The sequence below is a fragment of the Phyllostomus hastatus genome, unplaced genomic scaffold (assembly GCF_019186645.2).
Source record: "Phyllostomus hastatus isolate PE091 unplaced genomic scaffold, TTU_PhHast_1.1 phas_contig_150, whole genome shotgun sequence".
NCBI lineage: Eukaryota > Metazoa > Chordata > Mammalia > Chiroptera > Phyllostomidae > Phyllostomus > Phyllostomus hastatus.
In genome coordinates this window covers 5,196,956-5,219,241 of record NW_025333611.1, presented here as the reverse complement: position 1 = coordinate 5,219,241, position 22,286 = coordinate 5,196,956, and the positions used below count along the sequence as shown (strand labels likewise).

The 22,286-nt window shown below is 60.3% G+C and overlaps 1 protein-coding gene across 1 annotated transcript in view; it reads right to left on the bottom strand.

Annotated features, from left to right (window-relative positions):
- Positions 1–21,391, bottom strand: part of STK10 (serine/threonine kinase 10) — an 87,737-nt gene extending 66,346 nt beyond the window's left edge. Inside the window, exons 1-2 of the mRNA XM_045823789.1 lie at positions 20,788–21,391; positions 230–394 (exon numbers count right to left, since the gene is read on the bottom strand). Of these exons, the coding sequence (XP_045679745.1) occupies positions 230–394; positions 20,788–20,943 (321 nt within the window). The 5' untranslated portion in view covers positions 20,944–21,391. The remainder of the gene's footprint in view (positions 1–229; positions 395–20,787) is intronic.
- Between the last annotated feature and the right edge of the window lie 895 nt (positions 21,392–22,286).

Here is a 22,286-nt window from a genome sequence, read left to right as displayed (position 1 = left end):
CAGAGGCGGGGCTGGAGGAGACCAGGCAAGAGCGCTTCAGAGTTCCTCCCTGCCCTGCACCACTGCCACCACCCCAAACACTGCCCAGGCAGGTTGTGCAGAAAGGGGGTGCAAGGGGGCCCTGGAAGCCCCCCTACTTCACTTTCTCCTTGCCCCAGCCCTCAGCCAGGCCAGAAGGGCCTGGGGGGGAGCGGGGGGGGAGGGGGAGGGCAGGCGGCGGCACCCTTACCCACAGCTTCCCGTCGTAGTAGTAGGCCCCCAGGAGCTTCACGATGTAGGGGTGCTGGCAGGTGGCCAGGATCTCGATCTCCACCATGTAGTCCTCCAGCTCCTCCTCGCTCTTGGTCTCGATCACTTTGGCGGCGGCCAAGTCCCCCGTCTCCTTGTTCTTGGCCTGCAAAGCGGAGACAGAAGGTCAACGAGGCGTGCTCGGCCGGCAGGAAACAGACCCCCGGACGCCAGCTCAGAGAGGCCGCGGGGTGTGGACACGGAGGCCGGGTGTCCAGCTGGGGGACTGAGGGCGGACTCGGGGGCGGGGGCGGGGGTACGCCGTTCTTGACAATGGCCCGCGCTCCCAGCACGTGTGAGAGACACCGTTCTGTGCTCGATGACACCAAGTGTATTGTAAAAGTAGGGCACACGTGAGATAAATAAAAATACCCAAGCGGCCTAGAGCTCTGCAAATACCAACAGATTGTTGGTAAGACTGTTGAGTTGCTCAGTAAAAATTCCAAGCCACTGAACAATAAACATGGTACTCTTATACAAAAATGGAAAAAAAGATGCTTTCGTGAATGTTCACCTGCATGTAAATGCATGGAAAACTCCAGAAAGATACTGCCTGACCGCTGGCCGGGGAGAGAGGCAAAGGGCCTTTCACTCTGTGTTGTTTGACATGTTACTAGGAAGGTTGCATGCGTTTCTCTGTATCACTTCATAAAATGATACACATTAAACAGGAAACGAAAAGAGGTTTAAGGGGTTTCAGTACGTGCCCACCAGTGACACCAGAAGTGCTTCTTCGATGGCATTTCACATGGGCGTTAACAACTGTTTCTCACTTGATGGAAAAGAGAAAGAGGATGTCACACCCACAGGGATGGCTGTCATTTTTCTTAAATGACAGGGAAGTGCTGGTGATGCTGTGGACCAACTGGAATCTTCGTGCGCGGCTGCTGGGAGCGTCAGGCAGGAGGCGGCCACTGCGGCCACCGTGGGCAACCGTCTGGCAGTTTCTCAAGAGGCGGAACACAGAACTCGCCTGTGGCCCGGCGGTGCCAGCCCTGGGTATGTCAATAAGCAAAAAAAACAAAACCCAGAAAGCTGGGGTGGGGACGACAGCCACCCAGCAGCACCGTTCACGGGAGCCAAGAGGGGGAAGCAACCCAGGTGTCCATCAGCAGACGAACAAACGGGTCAATGAAACGTGGTCCAGACAGTCGGTGGAGGGTTATTATCCGGCCGTACAAAGGAAATGCTGACACAGGCTACCACGCGGATGAACGTGGAAGCCACGACGCTAAGGGAAACACGCCGGGCACAGAAGGACCGACACAGTGTGACTCCGCTCACAACAGGTGCCCGGCGCCGTCCAATTCAGAGCCCCACAGCAGAACAGAGGCCACCCGGGGCTGCCCCCTGGGAGGGACGCAGAGTCTGTGTTTAATAAGGACCGAGTGTCTGTTTGGGACGATGAAGAAGTTCTGGAGACGGAGAGTGGGGAAGGCTGGGCGGCAGCGCTGTGAGAATGCGCCCAATGCCGGGGCGCTGTGCACACTGAGGAACGGCTACAGTGGGCAACTGTGTGCTAAAACACGTGTTTTACAAGGAGGTGAAAACTGAGGGCGAGGGAGAAGTCACCGGGCGAACGGCACGAGCAATTCCACCCGTGGTGAGCTGGCGTCCAAGAAGAGGGAGCAGAAGCCACGGTCCCCTCGGGTGGTCCTGTGAGCCCCGGGGAGCTGCTGCATTCACCCCCGAGTGCTGCTCAGGGCCCGGCGGTTACTCAGAGAGAGCGCTCCCTCCTGCAACAGGGGCTCACAAAACTGGCCGCTCGTCCAGAGCCTCTGGCAGGCGATCTGCTGGGAAGCCACACACAGCCCAGGCGGGTGTCAGGCTCCGCCAAGGTGCCTCCCTGGGGACAGTGTGGTTGGGTGGGACAGATAGTAAACCAAGACAGGGAGGGGGAGGGAGGCACGCCTCCCCCGCTGACTCAGCAGCCCTGAGCTCGGCCTGATAAGACTGCCAGGTGTTCCCCACGCCACGGGCAGGACGGGCGCAGGAGGAGGGGGGTCCTTGAGACTCCGTGCTGGGAAAGGGGGCCTCCGTGGCCGTCTCGCTGAGACGGAGAGCCCTTCCTAGCTGGGAAAGGAAGCCTTTGCAGCTGCACGTTATTCCCAAGGTTTACACGGGGGAGAGGAAGACAGAACCTAGAAACTGACTAAAGCGCATGACCCCTGAACCCCGACAGTCCGCACACTCAGATCAGCTGAGTGCCCGCTTGCAGCCTCGGCTCAGGTGCACAGAGTAAACTTACGGGCAGACTTCCTGACAACTTTACTTCCTCGACACGTGGGGCGTTCGGACTAGCCGGGTGCCTGCTTGCAGCTTCGTGCTCACACGTTCTTCATAAACAAACCTGTTGTCTCATTTCCACTATATGTGCTGTCCCTCGTGTGAATTCATCCCTTGCCAGCAACACAAGCACAGAGGGGGCGGGAGGCCCCTGGCCCGGGTCTCCCCGGTAAGGGCAGCACGGGCCACTCGGGCCTTGCCAGACGTGACGCGATGCACTGGAAACGCCCGTGCCCCCAGCGCACCCAGCTCCCCAAGGATGAGGACAGGCACTCGCGTCCCCTCACGTGAACGTCACAGTGACCAGCGCCTCAGTGTCCCCATCCTACAGACAGGCAAGTCCAGGCTTGGAGAGGGGACGTGACTGGATCTAGGCTGGTGGCATCAGAATGTGACCCCATCTGGGTCCTGTAAGTCCCAAGACCCTGCGCACTTGGCACTGCTGTGCGAGAGCTCCCTGTCGGCCCCAGGACCCAGACGCCTCCGAGACCAGACGCCAACAGGCACCTCCGAGCGGTCCCAGGCCGGCTGGGCACAGGCACCCACAACTCGGGGGCACAGAGGCCCTGCCCCTGGCCAAGAGGGGCTCAAGGTCCAGCTGGAGAGAGCCGCCCCCCAGAGCCAGAGGGGAGAGACAGCAGGCTTCTGAGGGCAGGGTGGGAACTGGGCATTAAGTCTCACCGGAGAGCCTTCTAGAAGGAGTCATGCCAACAGGCAATTGTTACTTATATTCGCTTGTAAATTTTTTCTCAGTTTAGGTAAATGTTTCAGTTAATTGAGTTGCAAAGTCCACCCTTATTCATGGGCCCACTCTGCACGGAATCTTGGCTTACACTTCAACGTGGGTTGCCATGCAGGCGCTATTGCTAGCTCCTGTCCAGACGAGGAGACCACGGCAGAGCCCGCAGGGATGCTGGTGACACAGCTGGGTCTGGAACCCTGGCCGTCCTGCTCCTGGTCTGCGCTCTCGCAGCCGCCTTCTTCCTCCATCGCCAAGAGTCTACGAACCCTTCCCTGTCCGGCCCCAGAGCCCAGGCCAGGGCTGGGGTTTTCACACGGGGCCACTCCTCGGGCTCAGTCCTTGCCTCAGAATTCACACCAGGTGCCATGCTCTCCCCTAATTCAATTCTGGAAGCTTCCTCAGAGCCCCTGAAAACCCCATCAGTTAGGCAGTCAGGTTCTCTGTCTGTCCGTGTGTCTGTCTTACCTGTGCACACACACCCTTAACTGGTCATGCACCTGCCCCACTCGAGGGCCATCGACACACCCTTCCTCTCTGTGCACAGCCCCACTGCAAACCCGAGACTCGCTTGGAGGGCTCTGCGGTGGCCTTGACCAGGCTCCCCCCACTGCTGGAGAGCAGGCCGGCCGAGCTGGGCAAAGCCCCCCCCCCTCCATTCACCTCTCACGGCTGAGGGCTGGCGAAGGAGGCCGCCTGGCACCTTCCTCTGGGTTTCCCAACAAAGGGAGGTCTTGTCCTGGAGTTGGGGGCGGAGGTGCGGGCAGGGTCCGTTTTCTAGGACTGCACAAAACCCGCCTTGCCCGCCACCCTGAAGGCCCGCGCTGACCACAAACGCCTGGAGGGCCAGGTCTCCGGCAGGGCTGCTGCCACCGCCACCACCACACTGAGGGGCACCGTGGCCCAGCACCTGGCTCGGGTTCCAGAGGCCCGCGCCGGCCAGGGAGGGGGGAGCGGCGACGGTGGCACACAGGGACTTGGCCAGAATCAAAGTCTTGAAAAGCCTGGCCGGGACAGCGACCCATCGCCTGCAGGCCCCAGAGGACGTCACAACGGCAGATGATGAAAAAACAGCTAAGGCCCTGGCTGGCGTAGCTCAGTGGATTGAGCTCGGGCTGCAAACCAAAGTGTCGCAGGTTCGATTCCCAGTCAGGGCACATGCCTGGGTTGCAGGCCTTGACCCCCAGCAACCGCACATTGATGTTTCTCTCTCTCTCTCTATCTCCCTCCCTTCCCTCTCTAAAAATAAATAAATAAAATCTTAAAAAAAAACAAACCACAGCTAAGGCAGCGTGAGCGCTCACGCCCGTGTGCCCGGGCAGGCTGTGTGTGCAGTTTCTCACTTCGCCTTCCATCCGGTGCTCAGGGATAAATGTGAGCGCCCCCGGCTCCCAGATGAGGCCAGTGTGATTCAGAGACACACAGTGGTTTGCCTCAGGACACACAGCCAGTGTGGGGGTGGCAGAGAGGGCTGGCTCCAAACACAGGCCTGCCTGAGCTCTGAGTCACTTCCCCACAGGCCCGGCTTGGCAAGTGCCCAGGTCCTGGCCCGGGCTCCCTTTGCTGAGCATAAATGACAATCACAGCGGACAGCGCGCAGGGCAGCTGGGCGACTGCCACTGCCCGAATTCCATCCACCCACAGGCCAGCGAGGCAGGTGCTGGCCGTCAGGCTCTGAGCGGCATCAGGACCCACCCAGGACCGATCCGAGGCCTCCACTAAGCTGCCACAAGTCAGCTTACCCCCTATCCCTTCACTCAGCCACTACTTAGCCAGCCCAGGTTGGCGTGAGGACGTTTCCTAGTGAGCAAGACAGTTCCTGCCTACAGGGCGCCTGTGGGCTGGCATCCAGGCCCTCCCTTGCAGCAGAGCTAACCCACCCACCTCCCCAGACCCCAGGACTCAAGGACAAGAACGCCACCTGTCTCTGCAGTGGGCAGGTGACTCACGCCGGCCAATCAGAACACAGTGACAGACAGGCTCAGGGATAGGGATGGGAGCGAGTCAGCCAATGAAATGCAGCAAAACTGCTGAGCCCTCCGCTTAGAGTATCCCGGGCCCTGCTGTCCGGCTGGCCTCCGGCACTGCCCAAGACAGGCCTGGAGCCGCTGGGACCTCCCTGCCCCCAGGGCCGCCTGGACATGCCACCAGCTGAGCCCAGAACTGAGGCAGCAGAGCCTAGAGAGGGTGACAGAGGACACTGTTCCATCCCCTCCATTAATTTTCACACCAAGGAGATACTACTGTTAGGAGCCTCATGTTACACAATAAGAAAACTGATGCTCAGAGAGGTCATGTCACTTGCCTCAAGTCACACAGCAGGTAAATACAGAGCTGGGAGTTGAACTCCAGCCTGTGTGCCTTTGAAGTCCATGTTCATGACCGCTTTGCTAGAGGTGCCCGTAATTCCACAACGGTCCTCTCTGGGCCCCCATTTCCCTCTCTGCACAGTAGCAGGGTGGGGGAGCGATGCCCAAGATCTCTGTGGTCATCCCGGAGAGCGGGTGGCTCTTGGAAAGCTAAGGGTGGTCCAAGTGGACAGGGCACCCGTGGGAGGTGACAGGCGAGGAGTCCCATCGAGAACAAGCAGCTGTCTGTGTCCTCTGACGTCCATCTCTCCCACTGGCTGAGGCCCAGGGAAGGGTGGGGGAGCGCCCACCCAGCCCTGCACCGCTGGCCAGCAGTGACGACCGCCTCAGTCCACACCCTCGAGAGCAGACACAGTGGCCACTTGTGTCTCCCAGCCCAGGCACCTCTGTGGGAACAATCCTCCCCCTTGTGTGGCTCTGGGCCCGGCCAGGAGGAGGTGGGGACAGCCCTCCCTGCGGGCAGCTCTGCCCCACCCAAGGGGCCCGGCCCACCAGGGGCTCGAGGCTTCCTGAAAGTCCACAGTGACAGCCAGTAGGGGACAGCCAGCCCCCAGGCCCTCCCCTTCCCTCCTGGCCGGTGGCTGATCACTGTGTCCCCTGCCTCCTCCTCCCCCTCCTCCAGGGAAAGAGCTGATATCACAGAACTTGTGAACCAGAAAGAACACTGGCCACACTCCTAAACCCCAGCTGCCCAACACCCACTCTGCAGATGAGGAAACGGAGCCCACGAAGGGGACTGCAGGGGCCAGAGTCCAATCGGTGACAGCGCCTCATCCGCAGAAGGGGATGGCAGCCCCGACTCAAGCAGAGTAAATAAGAAGGCAGGAGCAAAGACTCTGCAGGGGACAGATTCTCGGGGGTGGCTCAGGCTGGGAGCCGGGGAAGCGGCTCGGAGATTAGGCCTAAAGAGGACAGCAGGGGACCTGGACGGCACCCCCCTCCTCCCTGGTCGCTCACAGCTCCAGTTTCCTTTGGGAACCGCCTCCCACTCACTCTCGGTGCAAGGGACTGATGAGGGGCTGAGCTCACCTGGCCCAGGTGCACGGTCCAGTGCCAGCCACTCAGTTCAGACCCTCTTGGTCACAGCCAGTGGTTCAGACGTGCCATGTGACCCAAGACAGGCCAACAGGGTTGTTCATATTAGTGTTTTGGTTTGTTTAGAATTTTGCTTTTTCTTCCTCGAGGGTAGCTTACACTGGCAGAAGGAAGTCTGGAGGGTCCTGCAGCCTATCTTGCCACTCCTTTAGAGAGACTGCCTGAGGATGAAGACAAGAAAGCAGGGCTGGCACTGGAGGAGGGCAGGCATGGAGGGTCTGTGAACACCTGGAGCCAGCCGTTCCTGAAGCTGTACCTGCCCTCAGACTTTCCAGTTACGTGAGCCCATCGGCTCCCTTCCTGACTTGTACCACTGTCCACCAAAATGGAAATTAGCTCCTGATGATTTCAGGCCAGGAAATAAATTCAAAAAGGACCACAAAAACATGTACTAAGGTCATGTTCACATTAGTCCATTATGATGGCAAAAAGTAGAAATAACCTCAATTGTAAGACAGTGGTGGCATGTTAAGCAACCCTTTAAAGTAATAAATAGGAAGATACAGTAATGAGAAAAAATAATTAAGCCAACAGAGAATAATTCAATGAAGCAGACTAATAAAATCATAGCTCAGTTATAACTCTGGGAAAACTGTCGGCACCTGCGGACAGGGACAGGCTGAAAACACAGCAAAAGGAATGCAAGTGGTTTTCAGAAATTAGTTTCACCCAGTGACATCTGGCAATTATCCACAGGGGCCCCAGGGAGGACAGACTGGGGTTGGTGCCCCAAAAGTGACCACCGCACCTTGCCCTTGTCTGACTGACCTCTCGGGAACCCACTTGGGCCATGCTGTGCAACATGGCAGCCACAGGCCACATTACGGTTGCGTAAATGATACAAAATTAAAACTTGACTTCCCCAGTTGCATTAGCCACATTGCAAGTGCTTAATAACCAACCGCGTGTGGTTAGTGGCTGCCACAAGGAAGAGAGCAGATACGGAACACTCCCATCCCTGCAGAAAGTTCCAGCAGCAGCTCTGCACGCGAGGCAGTACCTAGCGAACGCGACACCTCACCGACGGCAGGGAGCATCTCAGACCCACTCCCGTGGCCCAGCCCCGGCCTCAGAAACGGGTGTTTCCTTTCCTGGGAAGAAGCAAAGTGCTGGGTGCAGAGTGGGGGAAGAAGAGGCGCAGCAGGCGGGATCGCTCGCTAGTGAGGTCTCCTAGCAACCGGGCGCGAGGGACGGTTCCCAGCTGACCTGTCAAATGAGCAGCCTGGGCGTGTGGGTCAGAGCCAAAGAATGGAGCAGTCGGGGCTAAAGGTTTCTATTTTCCCCGTCCTCTGCATGCTGGACAGCTGGGCCAGCCATGTGTCAGATGCGGTTCAGGCCACTGGAACGGAGGAGGGGCTTGGTCCGTGTCTCAAAATATACAGCAGCGGCGTCCCTGCGCAGTGACGACCGTTGCCAATTGCGGGAAACGCTTGGCCTCCATTCAGGAGGGAGGGAATCTGGCCCCAGAGGGAACCGGGGTCACAGCAGGACTGGCTTTGGGCAGGGGAGTCAGGCAGGGTGCTCCGAGGGCGGCCGAGAGCCGGGATGGGCGGTCCGTGCGTCCTGGGTTCAGGGTCCCAAAGCGCCCGGCTTGGCAGGTGTGAGCGAGTCCCAGAGGGGAGTTGCGTGTGCACCACGGCACGGCCTTCCAGACGCTGGAGTCCTCGTGGGCCTGGGGACAGGGCAGGCCTGCCAAGGCCCGCTGTGGCCTCTCGGGGCAGGAGAAGGAGCACCCCGCCCCTCCCCAGCAGAAGTCCACGAGGCAGAGGGGCCGCCTGCCGCCTCCGCCCACTGAGGGGGAATGGAGGTCGGGGCAGAGAAGGCGGCTGGTGCTGGGTCCCGCAGCCAGCAGGCAGCTGCCGGGACTCGAACTCTGGCTGGGCTCTCTGCCCGGTGCTCTTTCCCCTCAGTCGCTCGCCCTGAGAACCAACATCCCCTGGGTCTCCTGCCCACCAGAGGCCGCGTGTGCCCGTCCCCCCGCCCACCCCTGCCTCCACCGCCTTCAACACTCCGAGGACAAACCTTTCACGGCCCCCAGCTGCCCACACGATAAAGCCCGAACTCCCTGGCCTGGCACCCACGACCCTGGGGGTCCGTGCATGTCTGCTTTTCCGGGGTTCCACTATTCGCCCCTGTTCACCTCCACCGCCCGTGCCCTCCTGCTTCCCACCCCCATGCCTTTCTTAACGCTGTCTCTTCCACCCGGGCTGCCGTCCCCACGCCCATGTGGGACCCTCCCACCCTGTCTAACTCAGCCAGAGCCCACCCCGTGACATGTCCCCAGGGCTCCTTCCCACAGCCCCCAGTAGAATTCCTTCACACCCTCTTCTTAGCGCAGACTACCCGGTGCCCCAGTCACCTGGGTTCATATCTTCTCTCTGACCTGGCTGGGAGCTCGGAGAGGCGTAGCCCTTGTCTCATGCATTTTAGGCCTCCCCCCAGAGCCGGGCACAGAGCAGCCAGGGGATGGATGGAAGCACGGGAGGGCGGGCAAAGGGGGAGAGCGGAGAAGGGGTGGCCGGCAGGCAGATGGGTGAGTGGGTGGCTGGATGGATGGATGGGTGGGGGGTAGACAGGCAGAGGGATGGAGGGGTGTATGGGTGGGAGGGTGTACGGAAGGATGGAGGTGTGCAAGGATGGTGGATCAATAGGTGGACAGGTGAACAGGTGGGTGAATGAATGGGTAGAGAGACAGGTAAGTGGACAGATAGGTGGGTGAGTGGGTGGATGGGCAGATGGGTGGATGCAGTATTTGCACCTGCTTGCAAACAAAGAGAAAGGAAGCTCCCCACGTCAGAGGAGAAAGGCCAGTGACAAGAAGTCCATTTTCCCCTCAACACATTTCGATGCCTGAGCCTCAGGCTGTCCTCTGGTTATGAGAGGCGGGTCCCCTTTACCCCGGAGAAGCCAAAGGCTCTGACCGGCCAGCACACGCACAGTCCGCGGGCCCGCCCCGTGGGCAGGAACCGCTGGGATCAATAACCACCAGGGCCAAGTGTCAGCTCAGCAACAACCAGACCACCGAGTTTCACCGCTGGCACTGGAGGATGACAAAGATTACGAAGCACAAAAGCAAAGGAGTGACTCAGCTTCCAAGCTGGGCCCTCATTACCCTCTCCCTCCATCGGGGGCGGAGACGCCCGGCCTGCCGTCCTGGCACGGTGGGGTGTGGGGCGAGTGCCGGGCTGCAGAACCCTTCTGGGCCAGCAAATCAACACTAAAACCCAAATGGGTTTGGCCCCAAAGACCGTCGCCTCCCGGCCTTGGCCGCAAACCCGGGCAACCTGTCCAACTTGGCCGGGGCTGTGGGAGCCTGCAGATCTCGGCGCTTCAAAAGTGACGTGGAACCCAAGCCTGCGTATCACTGATAAAGGACGCGAGAGAGGTGCTGCCACCTTCTCCGGGGCCCCTCCGGCCAGAGGACGGGCGCCCAGGCATCACAGCAGGAGGGCAGCCTGGGGTCAAGGGCAAACCCCGAGAGAGAAGGAGAGAAGGAAGCACCTTTCTCCGGGCGTCCTCTGCTCCCCGCAACCATCCAGGCACCTCGGGCTTGACCTCCCCCACCTCCACCACAGCCCTGGGCGCCGCGGGTGTCAGCAGCCCTGCCTTCCAGGCCCCCCCAAACCTCAAAGGTTAAGGTTACGCCGTGTTTTCCAGCGCCAGTACTCTCTGTCCTGTTTTTTTTTTTATTGTTCTATAAACATGTGCTCGTTAAAAGAATCTTGAAAATAAAATACTACGAAGAAGGAAACCCACCCCTAGCCCCAGAGCATCTTGGAGCACCTCTCTGCCAGGGCCTGGAGCCGCCCCGCAATCTCCGCGCCTCCCAACTAATTGCGTGACCCCAGGGGACCCACGGGACCTCAAGGCCCCCGACTTGCCTCCCTTGTACGATGAAGATGCTCGCGGCTCCCGCCTCCAGGGCGGCTGCGAGCAAGCACCTGCTGAGTCAACCTGGGCCGTGGCGGGCACCCCACCAACGCCCGCTCACCACTGTCTCCCCATGCTTTATGAGACGGGGTTCTACTGTCCCCGCTGACTCGCCCCCCTGTCCCCTTCACGGAGCGGTGTGTCCCGAAAAGCTCTTCGAACCACCAAGCGCTTCCACTGTATCCCCGACGGGGGGGCCACCCTGGAGCCGACCAGTCACCCACCGTGAGCCATAATTACACGGGTCACGTGGTGCTGCGTCCACAAGCCTGGACTTGACTGACCTGTTGCCAGGCGGCTCCTCAAATGCCTGGGCCACCTGACACCCGCACTGGTCACCCGGGGCGGTCCCTCCCCCTGTGCCCACGCTAACACTGTGTATTAGCGCCGGCCAGTTCTGCCTCGCCCTGACCGTGTGTCCTTGGGCACCAGCCTCGTACGGTCGCAGGTGTAAACACACCTGTGTCCCGGCCCTGGGCAGGTAGCTCAGTGGGTTGGAGCATCATCCTGATACACCAAGGTTACAGGTTCGATCCCTAATCAGAGCACATAGAAGCAACCAATGAATAAATGAGTGGAATGACAAATTGATGTCTCTCTCTCTCCCCACCACGTCCTCTCTGAAATCAGTTAATAAATGTTTTAAAAAGACACCTATGTCCTACTTGTCAGAGCTACTGTCACCCCATATTGCAGAAAAGAAAACCGAGGCCCCTGGAGAGGGGGGACGTCCCTTGCCAAAGGTCACACGGCCACGGCAGCGGCCGAGCTGGGGCCGGTGGGATGAAGAGCGTCACTGAGTCAGGGCCCCCGAGGGCGGCGCCTGTGGACGGCGGGCGCTTCACGGCCCGTCTGCCGAGGGGCACCCTGCTGGCCACAGTGGACGGTCCTGCAGACTCCTCAGGGTGGCGCTGGCCCAGGCCGCTCACCAGCGGAGGCACACCAGTCGCCTGTCCTCAGCCCCAGCGACAGATTTCCTGCCACCTCAAAGTGAGGGTGGGGAGGTAAGGGCACCCCAGGGAGAAAGCGGCTCGGGGAAAGAGCCCACCTCCCCTGCATGCCACCAGAGCCCCCCCGAGGGGCGGGTTGGAGCCGGAAAGAGTCCTGGGACTACCAGGGCCGCCTGCCAGCTCTGCCGGGGTCACCGCCTTGGCACCACAAAGCCAGCTCGGACGGCGGCGGCCGCCCCAGAGGGCCGAGAGCTGGGCCTGGGCAGCCGGATGAGCCGCGCCGGGGCTTTCCAGGAAGGCGGGCGAGGGGGAAGGGGCGCAGAGATGCCGCCCCATCCACCCACGGGGACCGTCCCCAGGGCAGGCACAGCGCCCAGGCTGCCCTGTCCTGGCGTGAACTTCTCAAGGGCTGGGCTAGAGGCTCCATCTTTTCTTTTTTTTTTTAAGATTATTTATTTATTTATTTTCAGAGAGGGAAGGGAGGGAGATAGAGAGAGAGAGAGGGAAACATCAATGTGCGGTTGCTGGGGGTCATGGCCTGCAACCCAGGCATGTGCCCTGACTGGGAATCGAACCTGCGATGCTTTGGTTCGCAGCCTGCGCTCAATCCACTGAGCTACGCCAGCCAGGGCTTAGGAGGCCCCATCTTCACAGAGTCACAGTTTCCCTAAGCCAGCCAGAGAGCAGCACGCTCCTGGCCGGCCTGGAGGAGCCGGACACACCAGCGTCCATCCGGGAGCGGCCCCTGGGGATCTGCCCCTCGCTCCGCAGGAAGCCGGGCCAGCCAGGCGCCCACGGAAAAGCCATCATCACGAGCAGGATGATGGTCACGTGCACCGTCCCCCCTCTGAGCTGGGCGCCGAGTCCAGGGTTGGCCACATGTCCCCATGGCTACAAAGTCTCTGAGGGGAACACCGGTTTGATCTTCCTTTCACAGCTGCAGATCCTGCAGCTCAGAGAGGTGAGGTGACTCTCCCAGGGCCACACAGGAAGCAGCGGTGCCCATGTCACAATCACAGCCGGGGAGGGGGGAGCGGGGCCTGCCCTTTACTGGGTCTGGTCCCCCCGTCTGGCAGGGACTAGCCGGGCACCAGCCCGGAGCAGAGCCGGCCCCTTACCCAAGGAAGACAGACGACCCCCTGGCCGTGGGGACCGTCCCTCTTCCTGAGAGGAAAGAAAATAAATACGGAAACACACAAGAAAATCCCAGTTTGTGACTACCTCTGACGGGAATTAGCAAGGAGCTACCACTGCAGCCAGGGAGGGGGTCGGGCAGGCCTCTCCGAGAGAGGGGGGGGGCGTGTGAGATGAGACCCAGAACGCGAGGAGGGGCCCAGCTGTGCAGGGTCAGAGCTGCAGGAAGAGAGACCAGGCAGAAAGGGCTGTGCTTCCTTGGGCCCCCCGGGACTCCCTCCGTCTGTCCTTCCCACTGTCCTCCCGCTGGACACAGGCCGGCGAGCGTTAACTCTTTGGTCACCAGCATCGTGGTTCACCCTCAAGTCCCAGGGCCTGAGTTCTGGCTCTGGCAGAGCCTGTGGGTGAGAAAGAAAGAAGTAAGCTGTGGAGGAAGGAGCGGGAAAATGTAGCAAAGGGCAAAGCAGAGAGAAAAGAGAAGAGAAAGAAATTCAGCCGGGGGAAGGGGAAGGTGAGGGCCGTGGAGGAACAGAGAAGGGGTGGGAAGGGCGAGGAGGGGAGGAGGCTGTTTTGGGGATGCCCCTCCCTGCCCCGCTGGGGGAGGCTCCCAGGAGCGCTCAGCACCTCGGGTGCAGCCCCAGCAGCCCCACACCCACCAGGGCCCCGGGAGCACCCCGCTTCCCCACCCTGGCACCCGCCCCTTCCCCTGCCACTTCCTCTGCTAGCCCGGCCTTCGCCACTTCCTCTGCCTGAGCGGTGGCCATGGCCCCCAGGGGCTCGGCCCCAGCCGGGGCCGGCGCAGGCCTGGCAGGAAGAAGGGCCCCCGTCTGGGCACAGAGACACCAAGGCTGAAGTCACCCTGGACCCTCTCCTCACAATAAGCCCCTTAGTCTCCCCTTCCATTCAGCACAGTAGGAAAGGCCCAGGCTCCTGGCTACGGAGATCTGGGTTCCAGTCCCAGTCTTGCCACAGAACAGCTGGGTGGCCCTCAGCAAGTCTCTGGACCTGTCTGGGCCTCGGCCCCCTCGGGTGTGGAGGGGGGACACGAGCCCCTGCCTCTCCTGGGGGGACAGAAGTCCCCTGCCTGGGGCTGGCAGAAGTTAAGTGACGGGCAGACAGGAATGGGGCAAAGGTCAACTGCCTATTCATTCCTCTCACTCCCCCTGGAGCCCGCAGTGCCGGGCACACAGTAGGCGCTCGGAGGCCAATTCCAGTGCCTGACACTCAGAGGAGCTGGCCCCGCGCCCTGGACCCAGTGGTGCCCCTGCGTCATTTCGCCCTCCAGCAGCTCGACCAGGCGGGACCGTTTCTAGAGCCACTTGGCGGCTAGAGAAACTGAGGCTCAGCGAAGTCTCTGTCTCGGGACCACATGACCCACCGGAGGTAGCACCGGGTTCTGACTCCAGGCCCTCGCCCCGTTCCTGGGCAAATGCAAATTCCTTGACTTGGCATTCAAGGCTCTCCTGACCTGGCCCTCAAATACTAATCTAGATCTGGCCCCACCTGGCCAGCCCACCCAGACCAGGCCCAGCTTCCAAACCCACCCACTGACCCCTGGGTTTGAGGAAGCAATGGAAGTCTGCAGAGTGGGCTGGGGGCAGGTGACAGTGACCAGCAGAGGCCAGATCCGCACTGCCCGGGGCAACAGCAACACGTCACTTCTGAGCCCCTGGGAAGCGGCCTGCCCAGACGCACATGTGCCGTGAAGGCGAAACACACACCGATGTCAAAGACTTACCCCAAAATAAGAACATTAAATACCTCTTTCACTCTCTGTTGATTACATGCAAAAATAATAACAGTTCAGCCCTGGCTGGCGTAGCTCAGTGGATTGAGCGCAGGCTGCGAACCAAAGCATCGCAGGTTCGATTCCCAGTCAGGGCACATGCCTGGGTTGCAGGCCATGGCCCCCAGCAACCGCACATTGATGTTTCTCTCACTCTCTCTTTCTCCCTCCCTTCCCACTCTAAAAATAAATAAATTAAAATAATAATAACAGTTCAGATACAATGGGTTAACTAAAATACACTCTTTTCAGTGCTCCAGTTTCTTTCCTGCTTTGGATGAGGCCAGGAGGGAGCTGTCAGCTGCGTGTGAGGCTCGTGTGGCATCTCCTGGGGACAGCGCTGGCCCGGAGGGCTGACCCCAGTCCTAGCAGATGCAGCCTGCAGGCCGGGGGTTCCAGCGCCTCTCATCTTTCCAGGGAAGAGAGAAACCTGGGCTTTTGTGAGGAAGCCCCTGACGTCAGAACGCAGGCAGTCACTTCAGACTTGGTGCGGCCACATGGGAGCCACACAAACCCACTTGCAGGCTGTACCAGGCTCAGGGGCCACCCCCTGGCAACGCCGGGCCTCACGGCATCTCTCTCTAACCAGGCTTCCTTCTCTCCAGCTTCCTGTCTCCCTCCCACCCACCCACCCTGCCAAGTAGGAGAAGTCTTCCTGCTCACATTCTCTCATCCCAGCCGACCTTGACCTTCCTCTGTCCTCCCCCGCGTGGCAATGAGAGCAGCAGGGGGAGGCCACCGGCCCATCCTGAGCACCTCCTAGGGCCAAAGCCCAGCCCACAGTGGGAGCTGCTGCTTTAGTTCTCACAGCAGCTCTGCGGGTGAGGAGTAGTCTCAGCCCCACGTACACGGGGACGCTGAGGCTCAGAGACAAACCACTCACTCGCCTGATATCACACAGCTGCAGAGTATGGGCCAGCCAGGATTCGAACCCTGGTCTGTGTGGCTACAAGGCCCGAGTGAGTCTCTGATCAAACACCCAGGGGCCGGACACACAGCGCTGAGCAAGCACTGTGTGCCAAACGGAATGGAGGCCCCTTCATTTGTAGGAGGTGGTGGCGCTCCACTGGCGCGATTTTGCCCCCCAGGGGACACACAGCAGTGTTTGGAGACATTTCTGGCTGTCACAGGTGAGGGGGAGGCAGAGGGGTGCTGGCGCTGGTGCTACTTCCCACGGGCAGAGGCAGGGACGCGGCTCCCACCCCACCTTGCACAGGACAGCCCCCACAGCAAAGGCTGGCCGGCCCCAAACAGCGCCACAGCGGGGAGGGCCAGTCCAAGGAACAAGGGACAAGAGTCAGTCCTTGGGCCTTGTCCCCAGTCAAGCGGCAGCATCTGGCCAGGCCCCTCTCCCTCTCATACTTAAACCATCAACAGTCTCGAACTACCTTCCTTTCCTGCCCACTTCCTGGGGCAGGTCACGTGCCCCGTGTACCCCCTCCTTAGCTCCTCCCAGCCCTCCCCCCTCTCCAAATCACCACCTCCATTTAGAGGCAAGGGCCTGAGGCTCAGACAGGGAGGCCCCTCGACAGGGGGTTGAACCCCAGATTTCACTGGGCCCCAATTTTTTCTCTGAACCCCGACCGCACACTGTTCCAAGGCTCCGGGGGCCCCTCCAGGATTGTTTTCTGGGGGCTGCCCGTGGGGACTTCCCCCTAGCCAGGGGAACCTCAGGCGGCCAGGGGACCCTGGGTGAGCTCGCAGGCTGGGAAACCGGTCGCTGCCCAACTCCCTCCGCCCTGGCCCGCTCTGCGGCCAGCCAGAAAAAGTCTCCTTCCGTGTGGCAAGTGCTAAATCAGCCTCTCACATCAGCCCCTTGGCACCCGCGCTGAACCCCCCGGCGGGCCACATCCCCAGGAAGCTCGGGCCACCTCGGTTTTAGGGCCCAGCCAGGAACCTGCTCACAATAGCAAGGACTCCTGTTTAAAAACACTGACTGAGAGGAAATAAGGTTACCGCCTGGGGCCCGGATCTCTTTCCAGAGGGAGGAGGGGGCGCCCTGGACGGAAACCAGGCTTTCAAACTCTTAGCGGGAGAGGAGGTGACGGGAGAAGGCCCCGGTGGGGAGGGCGGCCTCCTGCCGCACCACACTTCTGCTTTGTCTGAACTGAGCCGGCTGGGCGGCCGGGCAGCCGGGCAGGACCCGGCCCTCGAAGGACGCGGGTTAACCAGCAAGGGCCCTCTGCCCCACAACTTGGCTGTAACACTTACTCTGCAAACAGCAACTCGGTCCCAACACCCGTGGTGTCCGTAGGGAGCACATTCATCAAAACGCTAAACGTGCATTTGCTTACGTGCTGTTGCGTCTTTCGGAAACACGAGGTGGACGCGGAAAACTGGCCCCGGCTGAACGGAGTGGTGAAGGATACCCCAAAGCGCACAGAGCGCACCGCTGACATCGGTCTGCCCCCGAGTCACGCCCGTCCACTTGCACACCCAGCTCCCCAGCAACGCTGCCCACGGCCACGGCCACAGACACCCCGCAGGTCTCTCCCATCAATAAGGCGCCGTGTTGATTGTAAATTTCTTTTGGTGTTATTTCTTATCCAGAAAACTTGTACAAAAAGGTGCAACTGGTTTTTTAGGTTCTGGCCTTTTTGAAGAACGTGCCCCTGGTGACGTTTCTGAGCGTCGTGTCCTTAGCCTTGTTTCTGACGGGGCCTCTGGTTTCTACTGCGTGATCCTGCAGAGCTCGGGATCGCGAGGGACACATCTCTGGGGCAGCAGTGACTGTGTCGTGTAAAGTGCTAAGCACCGAGCCCAGCCCATGATACGCACCGAATCAGTTTTAACTTGTGAACAGTAAAAAGGGGGGAGAGGGGGACGAGACAGAGAAGACCAAACATCTGATAACATTAAGATAAAGGAGCCATGAGCCACGCCAGAAGCACGTGTGAGGTTTCAGAATGATTCGGGACGAGGTTCAGGGATGAAAGATGGCATCCAACACCCTCGGTATGTGTGATCACAACCCTGTGCTGAACTGTTTTTGACCCATAAAAAGCCATGAGGTCTGGAAGGAAATACATCTTCAACGTGTCCACAGCCATGGACGGGACTCAGAGAGACTGTTGACTTTTTCATCTAAACACATGTTTCCTCTACTCCCACATTTGCAAACTCATAAACCTTTCAAAAGTTTAAAGACAACATAAGATCCAAACGCAAGCAATTTTCAAGAAGCAGACAAATCACCTCGTCTTGCTAATAACCCAACCTCACGTGGGCCCACGCCCTCTGTTGAGCCCGGGGGTGTGGACCTGTCCCCCCCCTCTGCCCCCCCACCCCACCCCCTGCTGTGACAGGCAGCTAGCACACCCTGCTGAAGGTGGCTTGTCCCCCTCAACGCAGTAACAAACACTTCCTCTCCTTTCCGCCTTATCTGCAGAATACACAGGATTTTTAAGGGCAAGAATTGTGAAACAACTAGTAGCTTATGACCTTTACTTTGTATCTCGTAACGATCTAGCAATGACTTTCTTTTGAAACTGATTGGCAATCGCATGAGGATTCCGTAAGAATGAGCTTGACTTTGCTCAAATCACTCCCACCCTCTTCTTTTTCCTACTGAGGCCGACCGCCGGCCCCTCCAGGAAAAGAGGCAGTCCAGCCATCAGGTCCTCAGGCCGAGCCTGAGCCAGACTCTCATCCCGTCGGTCATCCGAGCCCTCTCGTGACCAGCGTCCAACAAATCGGGCAAGTTCTCAGAAAAGCTCTCGCCACCGAGGCCGCCGGGCCCTGCTGGCTCTGGAACAGGGAGAGAGACGGTGCTGGCCACCCCCAGCCACTCACGGCCAGCTGGTTCCCAGGTGCCATGTCAGAACTCAGGTCCTGGTCTCGGCCGTGACACCTGCCCTGTGCGGCCCGGTGGCCACACCAGGAAACAGCGAAGGGGGAAGGAGTGACAGCCCCTGATTAGTCCTTAGGACAATACCACCTGCTTCAACTTCAACTTCAAGGGGCTCGGTCTGTGGCCCTTTTCTGGGTCAATGGCCTGAGTGATGGCCCTCAGATCCAGGATGGGGATTGCTTAACAGGCAACTAAGGGAAGGGTTCAACTGAAGCCCAGAGCCCTGGGTTCCAGTCCCATCCTCTCTCTGGACCCAATACACCCCCAGGTAACTCCAGGTTGGGTTAGATCAGAGGGTCACACAGTGAGGTCAGGCAGGTAATGGAATCAACTCTCCAGGTGTATCAGCTCTTGGTCTAGCTAACCCTCATCGTAATGGTGAGCCGAGCATGGGTTTGCAGGGGGAGGGGAGGGGGCTGTGGGGCAGCCAGGTCACCGCTTTGAGAACGAGACTCGCTTTACAAAGGGGCCGAGAGGAGACAGAAGAACCTGAGAATCCCATGAGCTCCTCAGTATGAAATGTCCCGAGTAGCTGGGGGGGGGGCGGTACAGAGCCAAAGCAGGAAATGACAACTGAAACTGACAAGGGGGAAATCTGAGGGGCAGAAAGGCAAAGTTCTGCATTTAGGTTTGAAAGAAAACAAAGCAGTCTGTGAGCCCAGGACACACTGGTGGGCGGGGTGGAGGGAGGGCGCAGGGAGTGAGGAGGACAGGACTGCAATGGAAAGCCAGCCCCTGAGAGAAAAACCATCCTTGACAGCCGACGGCATGCACGGAAAACCCCCTTTTCTTCCTTCTGGAGAAAGGGAAGGGTGTGGTCAGCTGGCCAAGGGTCCAGGTGCCCTCGCGGTGGTCAGGGCACATCTGAAGCCCAGGCTGTTCTCCCGGGAAGGGGAGGGCAATGGCAGGGTCTCGGGGGGAGCCACAAGGCTCAGGACAGCTTCCTGGTGCCACTAGGCGGAAGATGCAGCTCTGAGAAGAGTAGAGAAAGATGTGCCTGCTAGAGAAGGTGCCCAGGACTCTCCAAGGGGTGCGGAACCCTGGGCCAGAGAAAGGCAGCAGAGAGAGGCAGCAGCCACGAGCCCCCGCTGAGAGGGGGGACACGAAAGCCCGCCTCCAACCACAGAGTCTCCAACCACAGAACCTGCGCTGCAGCGGGGGTTCCACCCTGCAACAGGAAGTGCCAGCTCGCAGGGGAGGCGGGAAGGTGACAAAACAGGCATCGGACGGGCCTAGCTGGCCCCCAAATCGCCTCTACAGCAGTGCTGATCAAACTCCGATGTGCTTAGTTATCGCCTGGGGATCTTGTTAAGAGCCGAACTCAGTAGACCTAGGGAGGGTGGGGCCTGCAAATCTGCTTTTCTTAAGCTGCCAGGTGATGCTGACACTGCCCCTCCGCCCACGCAGCGCACGCGCTCGGGCAACTAGGCTCTAGACCGCTTCCCAAGCAAGCAGAGCAAGTCCTGGGGGGAACACGCAGCTGGGCAGAGAAGCCTTTTCCGAGGCCCAACCTCCTAAAAGGGCAACCCTGGGGTCAGAGCGGTCTGCGGGCTTAGGAAGGAGGCACCTCCTGGAGGGTCCTCAGCCCGGGGAGAGGGTGGAGTCAAGTCCATGGTGACTGGGTCCTCAGTAAAACTCAGCCACTTGGAATGGGTTCATGGGAGCAGGAACCAGACCATGTCCGGCTGCAGACACGTCCAGAACCACTCAGCTCTGCCCCACGAACGCTCTGCCCGCACTCCTCCAGGGGAAAGGTGACTGAGGGCTGGGAGACTCCCCAGCTGTGACTCATCTGCAGAGTCAAATATGACCCCCGCGGCGCTGCCCTCCTCCTCTGCCCAGCCCGCCTTTTCAAACCTAACCTCTCCCTGCAGACCGCCCCCGCCCCCACCCCCACCCCCGACTTTTCCGGTCCCTGGATCCTCTTCAGGTGTGTCCCCAACTCCACGGGTCCTAACCCCTTCCAGGCGCGGCCGAGTCTCACTGCCGCAGCGCCTCGGCATTCTCACAGCACACGCGTGGGCGCTCTTTAAAAAGTCCGCCTGATATCACAGGTTTACGGAGGATGCCTCGGGTGGCCCTCTCGGATGCTAAGGTCCCACACGCGCCCCTTTGTCTCCCCCTGCGGCGCCCAGCGCGGTGCCAGACGCACAGGAAGTGCTCGGCAGCGGAGCGGTGTCCAGAGGGGGCGCCAAGCGCGCAGAGACTCGATGGGGCTGAGTGAGGGTCCCCCCGAAGAACAAGGGTCACCAGGACAGGCGCCCCGACCCCCGATAGGGCTGGGTAGCCCCTCTGCTCCCTCCGGCGGCCGGGGTTGACCGGACCCCGCGCCTCGAGCCATCCACCCTCGGCGTTCTCACCTTGTAAACCTTGCCGAAGGCGCCGTCGCCCAGCTCCCCCACGATCTCCCACACTTCGTTGGGGTCCAGGTCCCGGCGGACGTGCTCATATTCGCGGGACTTTCTCTTCTCGAAGGTAGACAGACGCAGGATGCGGCGGAAATTGGCGAAAGCCATGGCTGGGGGGCGCGCGAGCCAGGGGGCGAGGTGGCGCCGGCTGCGCCTCGGGCACTGGCTTCGGCGGCCTCGAGGAGGAGGGGCCGGAGGACGCCGCGGCGCTGGGGGGTTCTCACCAGACCCGCCCTTCCCCGCAGCTGGATCGCGATCAAGTGCGCCCCGGGCTGAGCGCCGCCGGAGCACCCGGAACCGCTCGAGCAGCCGAGGACCCCGCCCCCGTTAGGTCCTGTCCCCGGGGACTCCTCCCGCGTGCCGGCCTCTGTCACGCCGAGCCCCACACCCTGCCCGGGAGCCCCGGGATGCGGTCTGGGACACAGCCCGCGCCCGCCCACCGGCCGGGCTCCACCTGCAGCGCCCCGGCTGCGCCCGCAGACCCCCTAATTGGCTGCGGGCGTTCCCGGGCCCCGCCCGTCGCCGCAGGGCACTCTGGAAACTGTAGTCCGCCGCGCGCCCGCGAGCTCAGGACTGGGCTTTGGACAGTTCTGGGGGACCGTCCCGGCTCCGGGAGGCCAGTCGTGCCGTGTGACTCCCAAAACTTCTATGAGAACGAGAGGGGAAGTGAATTGGCTTCTCGCCAGTGCGCACTGACTGTCGTCCGAGGGCCGGGAAGGGGAGCCGGGATGAAGCCCTGACTCTGTCCTGCAACTCCCCCTCGAGGCTGTTCTGCTCGCGCCCACTTTTCAGGTGGGAAAGCCCGGCGGGCGACGGATGCGGCGTGGGTTCCTCGGCGCGGCGCTGCCCCCTACTGCGCGAAAGGCTGCGCCCCTGCGGCGGCGGGCGGTCCCCGGAGGCCCCGGCTCGCCGGCTCGTTTCCTGCTTCCCAGGGACTCCCGTACCCTGACTCAGAGCCGGCCAGCAGCAGAGGGCTGGGAGAAAGAGCTCCTTTGGGAATTACTTATCACGGGCTTCATGACGGATCTTCAGATATGTTTGCATATTAAATTAAAAGCTTCTGATTCTTTATTTCCCACTTTAAATAAACATGAGCTCGTTACAGATACAACGAAAATCTTTGAGGACGATCACGCCGATGCTGGTCGTTCGACTCGCTTCGCTGCTGAGTGGCAGGCTGGTGTCCTGGATACAGCTCTTCAAATGGCGAGCCTTGGGTTGGACTCCCCACTTTTCCGGGACAACAGACGTCCTTTCGCCCCCCAGCCCTTCAAGGAAAACCAAAGCGATCCCCGTAGGTCCCCGCCTGGTTCCTCCTCCAGCTGTTTGGGGATGCGGTGGCTTTACCCCGCAAATCGCTAGTTGTCGGACAGTTTATCCAGGCAACACAGCCCACCCTATTACTAAACTCAGAACTGCTTTGAAAGTTTATGTAACATAGAAATTATTTG